Raw genomic sequence first — 6,326 nt, forward strand, 5'->3', positions numbered from 1 at the left:
CTTCGTATAGCATACATTATACGAAGTTATACGACCACTTGGTCCTCGTACACGGCGGCCACCAGCGGCAGCAGCAGCACCCACAGCCCCGCCGCCATGGCAGCGCTCCCGTCGTGCCCCGCGCTGAGCTCCGGGGGCCTCGCGCCTCACGGGGCTGCCCTGCGCGGTGCCTGAGCGAAATTCGACAGAAAGCGGCGTGCGGCTGCGCTCAGGCACCACGCGGGGCAACCCGCAACATCCCGGCAGCCCCCGCGGCGCCCGGGGGGCCTCGAAGCACGGCAGCGCCATGCCGAAGTCCAAGCGGGACCGAAAGGGTGAGCGCGCGGCGCGGCCCGGATCGCGGTGCTTCCTTCCCCTTCCCTTCCCGTCCCTTCTAACCGCGTCCCCCCGCTCCGCTCCCCGCAGTGTCCCTGACACGGACACCCAGGAAGGGTTTGGAAGCCAAGCAGGCACTGATCACTGAGGTGAGTCGTGCTGCCCCTCTCCCACCCACCCCCGCTCCCCCCGGCCCGCTAACCGCTGTCGTGCAGCTGCGGCGATGCGTGGACACCTACAAAAACATCTTCATCTTCTCCGTGGCCAACATGAGGAACAACAAGCTGAAGGACGTGCGGAACGCCTGGAAGCACAGCCGGTGAGCGCAGGGCTGGGGGGGGTGGGACACAACGGGCCTCACAGCCTTCTGGTCCTCATCATTTTCCTCTTCGTTGCATTGTAGGATCTTCTTCGGGAAGAACAAAGTGATGATGGTGGCGCTGGGCCGGGAGCCGAGCAGCGAGTATCGGGAGAACCTGCATAAGGTGGGGGGGTCTCAGTTGGAAACAGAACAGGCACAGCTGTAGGTGTGGCACTGCAGGATGTGGTGGGTTGGGGTGGTTGTGAAGGTTTTTTCCAGCCTAAACTCTGAGTCTCAACGCTGCTTCGGCACTTCTGTGCTCCTGTCTTACAGGTCAGCAAGCACCTGAGGGGGGAGGTTGGTCTCCTCTTCACCAATCGCACCAAGGAGGAGGTGGATGAGTAAGTATGTGTGTGTGTGTGAAGCCCCTGTCACAGCCTGAGATGCACACAGGCTGCTCCTTCCCTCACTGCTGCTCTGATCGACACCACCCTGAGCTGCACCCAGGTCATTTGGGCATTTCCATCAGCAGAATGCAGTACAAAGCCCACAGCTCAGCGCCGTCTTGTTCTGCTCTGTCAAAAAATGCCCCCAACCCACAGCAGTCCTTGGGCTGCCATTTCTGCAGCTCTGTCTGTCAATCTGCCTCAGGTGGTTCTCCAGCTTCAAGGAGGTGGACTTTGCGAGGGCAGGGAACAAGGCGACGTACACCGTCAGCCTGGACACGGGGCCCTTGGAGCAGTTCCCCCATTCCATGGAGCCTCAGCTGCGACAGCTGGGATTGCCAACAGCTTTAAAAAAAGGTATGCGAGGGAGCTGCTTCCCTTCTGTTCTTCCACTAAGTCTTTTAAGGAGAACATTATATAGGCACCTGGGACAGAGTTTTGGAGAAAAGCTGGTGCTCAAAGCCTTATTTCCTTCCTGTTGCACCAGCCTTCTCCAGCTGCTGTCACAGGAAGAAAGGAAGCCAGCCTGGTGCTCTCCTTCTGCAGTGCAAACTGCTGTGCACTGTTCCACTGAGAAGCCAGATGTGGGGTTTTCTTAGCCTGTTTCAAGAGCTTTTGTTCCTGCAGGAGTGGTGACGCTGCTTTCAGATTATGAAGTCTGCAAAGAAGGGGACATTCTGACCCCCGAGCAAGCACGGGTCCTGGTGAGCAATGGAACACAGCCCTGCAGGCACAGTCACTGCCACAGGGAAAAGCACTGTTCTGTGTGGTTCTCACCATCAGCTTATCTAATATCTGTATCGTTGGCCTGGCCGCGGGGATAACGAGGTGGGATGACAAGTCTGTATCCTCTCCTAGAAACTCTTTGGCTACGAGATGGCAGAGTTCAAAGTGACCATCAAATGCCTGTGGAATTCTGAGACCGGAGACTTCCAGAAACTTGCAGAAGATGAGGATGATGAGGAGGAAGAAGAGGAGGACATTGACATCAGTGAGAACTAGTAGCAGTTCTTGTGCTCGGACACTAGACAGCTCTATTTTAGAGCTGAGAGACCAGGATGTTTTCCTTCCCTGTCTGCAGCAGGAGGACACGTGATTAACTCAACATTCTTAAAGATGATCTAACGATTTTTTTATATAAAAACATATTTAAAACTCTCAGATCTTGTCAGTGCTGCCTGTTATTGAGTACCACGGGGATTTGAGGAATGGGAGATACGTTTCAGGCCCAAGTTGGCCTCCACAGCTCGTGGGGAGCCAGCTCTGCCCTGCCCCAGAGTTCTACTTCACTAGGGTCACTTTAGCTCTGCAGGCATTTTGGCTCAGGTTTATTTCTGAGCTGGAAAGCAGGTTAAAGCTCTGCTATTGAGAGACAGTGACTGCATTAGAAAAATGGTTTATTCTCATCCGCACTCAAGATTCGTTATTAACTGAAAGCAGAACTAAAACCTTCACTCAGTTATGTGCTCCACTTCCCTTGATTAAGTGCATTTTTAATCACAGCATGTACTGGGTAAGGGTCCCCGAGGGGAGAAAGTGTAAGGCATGGCCCCACACCTGTAGTGCTGACAGGGGTAGTGTAGGCACAGGAATGGCCGATCCTACAAAGCTTCATTAACGAGACAAATCACAGCCTGCCACCCAGAGGGCAGTGTGGGTGAGTACCTCACATTTATGCTCCGTACTGCTCAGCTGCCTGCACTTCCCTCTCAGTCTCTAGCGGAAGTAGTTGGGGCAGTCGTGTGCAGTCAGCTTCCAGGCTTTGTCAAACGCCTCCACTACAGGTGGAAGCAGTGGGCCCTCCTCGCTGTAGTTCAGATTCTGCTCCAACTGCTCCATGTTGGACATCCCAATGATCACTGCGTCTCCAAGAGAACCCTGTGAAGCCAGAAGGGGAATCGTTCATCCCAAAATAACCCAAGCTTGCCTCCCAAGCCAAACTCTGAATGTTGTTGAACTCTGACCTGTAGCTTGGAGTGGTGGTACAACCAACGCAATGCGGCTGAGGTCAGGCTTGGTGCATTGGAACCATAAGCATCTTTCAGAGCTTTTTCTACTAGTTCAATTCCTTCAAAGTTGTGCTTCTTCCAGTACCTGCAAGAAGGAAAAATAAATAAATCAATATCGCTGCCCTCGAGAATCATAAATCCATATTCCAAGCAAGTGTGAAAGGCCTTTGAAAAGCTTTGCACAGCTATTTGTAGCCCCCAGGCTTCTGGGATCCAAGCAGGGGGAAGCTGGCCCTAAAAACTGCTCTGCAAAGCTCAGTCACAAGGCACAGCCCAACTGCCTCTGAAAGGAGGAAGCGAGGTGCTCAGTATCCCCAACCCTGGGTGGCAGCAGCATGAAGGCTGCCCTGCAGCCAGTGAGAAAGGACACGAGCCTGCAGAATCACAAAGTGAGCTTGGGTTCATTCTGCTCCCTCCCAGCTGATCGTTAGGATTTGGGTGGTTTTGCTTAAATGCAGCCCCAGCTCCCTGTTCATCAGCACAGGACACACCTGTCCCTGTAGGCTTGAGCCCAGTCATTCCCAAAAAATCTTCCAGTGGGCTGGCGTGTGTCTTTGTCCTCATACTTGTACTTTCCAGTCAGCAGCCCTCCTGCAAAGTGTCAGCAGCATGTTTAGCAATGCACCAGCTCTTACACCGCCCTACAAGACATGGCCTGGTCTCCAAGCCTCCACACCCAGCCAGGCATCTCCAATCCAGGTGACACCTTTACAAACCCCGTGGCCACACACCTACTTTTGGTTACCCACAGCCACATCCCTCCCATCACACCTCCCCATACCAGCCAGCGGATTGTAGGCGTAGAACCGCAGCCCGTAGTGTCTCAGACAAGGGAACAGCTCCAGCTCTACCTGGCGGGTGGTTGCGTTGTACATGCCCTGCACAAAGACAAAGCACAGGATGGCCACAGACCTCCCAGCACAAATCCTGGCTGCTAAACCACGACCTGCATCTGTTTATCAGGTGGTACCTGGATGTCATCCAGCAGTGACCCCAAGCCTGCTTGCCAGCAGTGCAGTTAACGGGTAGAGTTATGCATTTCTATGCTTCATCCTACTCTTCCTCTCATTTTAATGGCTGGTCATAAACAAAACCTAGCATTTTGGGATCTGCCCTTGCAGCAAATGCACAGCCTGGCAAAATAATTCAGCGTTTCAACAAGACAAACAACTGCAGCAGCAAAATTCCTCCTCAGAAATACGATTCCCTTTAATAGTGGAGGGATGCCTGATCAACGGTGCTTTAAAGAAGCTGGGACAGCCTCTTCCCCACCCTTCCCTGAGTTCTCTTACCCAGAAGGGTGGATTCAGGTCAGACAACATGATTAACTCCCTAGGAACAGACTTTCTAAAGGACTGCAAACAATGCAATAATTACTTCAGTTCCCCATCACGAGTCACTGACTCAAGCACGAAGCACACACTCAGCTCTTTCTGGGAAGTGATCTCACCCAGCTTTCTAATCATCCATGTCCTAAAAGGACTCCCTGGGCTAACTGCAGCAGCTCCCCTGTGTTTGTAACACAGAGCACAGGGTTCCCACATACCTCACCTGGTACACAGTTGGCATCAGCCAGTTGTTGCACTTGCAGATGGTGCAGATTTCTGCCACCTCCCACGCTGCGTAGTTCGACAGGCCGAGTTCTTTAAACTTTCCCTGCAGAGGAATAAAAAAGCGTTCAGATCCAGCTTTTAAAACAGTATTTATACCTATGAAATGCAAAATGTGTATGGTGAAGGGGACACCACTGAAATTTAGCCCAGAGTTCTCTGTTGATCCCCACTGCAACGTAACACCTGACAAAAATATAACGCTTATGTTTTGAATTCACACCTTTTAGTTTCAATTCTCAGACTAATGCAGTTGATGAATTCTTCCCTGCCCATTATGAGAATAACATTAACTGGCTCAGTTAACACAGCAGAAAGCAAAGTTCATCAGTTCTAACATTTTCCAATGCTCCTGAGAGCAAAGGGCACCACGTGAACATGCAGCAGTGCTGCAGCTCTTGGCATTCCCCTGGTCACCTGGGCTCCTTCCCCTGAACACCACGCACACCCTGCACTGCACAGGAGCATAGCAAGCACCGAAAAAGTGTCAGGAGGGAAACAAGAAGCAGCCCCAGCTCTGCATTACCTCCTTGTGCAGCTCATTGCAGGCACGCAGCGTCTCCTCCACTGGGGTCCCGTGGTCGGGGGCATGGAGATAGAAGAGTTCAACGCTCGTCCTCTGCAGCCTCTCCAGGGACGTGTTCAGCTGTGACCGCACACTCTCTGGCTTCAGAGTCTTCCCTTCCCAGGGGTTGGCCTTGGTGGCCACTTCCACTGCAAAGGGGAAGGAGGAATGAGCAATGTTTAATGATGTTCCCAACCTTGGATGGGAATGGGGCACAGTGTGCTCAGGGTGCTTTCAAAGCATTTTCTTTCTGGAAACACATCATCAGAGGGACCCTATTCCTTGGGGTGGGGGTCTGTCCCAAAAATCAAAGGCCGTTTTTCTCAGAAATATATCAGCCTGCAGAGGCAGGTCCTTCTCCTCAGGGACTGGGGTTCTGCATGCAAACCAGCCTCTCTTTTTCTCAGAAATACCTCAGGATAACAGAGGAGACCCTTCTTCTTGAGGCCTCGGGATCTGCCCTAAAATCCAAGGCCCCTTTTCCTCAGAAATACGCCAGCATAATGGAAGGACTCTTCTCCTCATGGACCAGGAGTTCTACAAACCAAGGTCTGATTTTCTCAGAAATGCGTCAGCTGAGCAGAGTGGGCCCTATTCCTCAGGAAGACTGCCCTGGAAACGGAGCCCTTCTCCTCAGGAAGATGCCAGCTTTACGGGACAGACCTCTCTCCTGATGGATCAGGGCTCTACCATACAAACCACGGCCTCTTTACCTCACAAACACCTCAGTCCAGCAAAGAAAGCCCTTCTCCTCAGGAACCAAAGACTAACCCTTCAAAACGAGTCCCTTTTACCTCAGCAATCAGGGACTCCCTTCTCCTCGGGGCCGGAGGGAGACCCCTCCCCCCACATAACGCCACAGACCGCGCTTTTCTCCTCACAACGCGCCCCATACCCGACTGCTCCCCGCCGGCCAGCAGCGTGCCAAGGATGCGCTCGGACTCCCCGCCCGCGTACATATGGGCGGTGTCGAGCAGGCGGTGTCCGCGCCTCAGGAAGGCGCGCAACATGGCGGAGCTCGCCTCAGGGCCCGCGCGCCGCCCCATCTCCATCGCGCCCAGCACGATTCCCGGCCGCGCT

The 6,326-nt window shown here is 53.3% G+C and overlaps 2 protein-coding genes across 2 annotated transcripts; one reads left to right on the forward strand and one right to left on the reverse strand.

Moving 5' to 3' along the window:
- Window positions 1–207: 207 nt before the first annotated feature.
- On the forward strand, window positions 208–2,223 carry MRTO4 (MRT4 homolog, ribosome maturation factor). The gene is made up of 8 exons (XM_003212311.4): window positions 208–314; window positions 406–464; window positions 531–634; window positions 719–800; window positions 950–1,017; window positions 1,268–1,419; window positions 1,690–1,766; window positions 1,921–2,223. Exons 1-8 carry the CDS (start codon window positions 287–289, stop codon window positions 2,062–2,064), a joined length of 714 nt encoding a protein of 237 aa, XP_003212359.1. The 5' UTR covers window positions 208–286; the 3' UTR covers window positions 2,065–2,223.
- Window positions 2,224–2,442: 219 nt separating this feature from the next.
- On the reverse strand, window positions 2,443–6,320 carry LOC100538805 (aflatoxin B1 aldehyde reductase member 2-like). Its single transcript, XM_019622377.1, has 7 exons — window positions 6,142–6,320; window positions 5,208–5,395; window positions 4,623–4,727; window positions 3,853–3,949; window positions 3,563–3,662; window positions 3,027–3,156; window positions 2,443–2,940 (listed from the first exon to the last, which is right to left on the reverse strand). The coding sequence occupies exons 1-7, from the start codon at window positions 6,296–6,298 to the stop codon at window positions 2,779–2,781; spliced, it is 939 nt and encodes a 312-aa protein (XP_019477922.1). The 5' UTR covers window positions 6,299–6,320; the 3' UTR covers window positions 2,443–2,778.
- Between the last annotated feature and the right edge of the window lie 6 nt (window positions 6,321–6,326).

This window comes from Meleagris gallopavo, chromosome 23 (genome assembly GCF_000146605.3).
Source record: "Meleagris gallopavo isolate NT-WF06-2002-E0010 breed Aviagen turkey brand Nicholas breeding stock chromosome 23, Turkey_5.1, whole genome shotgun sequence".
In the NCBI taxonomy this organism is placed as follows: domain Eukaryota; kingdom Metazoa; phylum Chordata; class Aves; order Galliformes; family Phasianidae; genus Meleagris; species Meleagris gallopavo.

Bases quoted from the DNA above. Each gene is read 5' to 3' on its own strand.
- MRTO4 (XM_003212311.4), top strand. From the start codon at position 287: ATGCCGAAGTCCAAGCGGGACCGAAAGG. The intron at 315-405 runs GTGAGCGCGCGG...CGCTCCCCGCAG, and splicing joins GTCCAAGCGGGACCGAAAGG to TGTCCCTGACACGGACACCC. The intron at 1,767-1,920 runs GTGAGCAATGGA...ATCCTCTCCTAG, and splicing joins CCGAGCAAGCACGGGTCCTG to AAACTCTTTGGCTACGAGAT.
- LOC100538805 (XM_019622377.1), bottom strand. From the start codon at position 6,298: ATGGAGATGGGGCGGCGCGCGGGCCCTGAGGCGAGCTCCGCCATGTTG. The intron at 4,728-5,207 runs GTAATGCAGAGC...ATTCCTCTGCAG, and splicing joins GCAATGAGCTGCACAAGGAG to GGAAAGTTTAAAGAACTCGG. The intron at 3,663-3,852 runs GTATGGGGAGGT...GACACTTTGCAG, and splicing joins CGCCTACAATCCGCTGGCTG to GAGGGCTGCTGACTGGAAAG.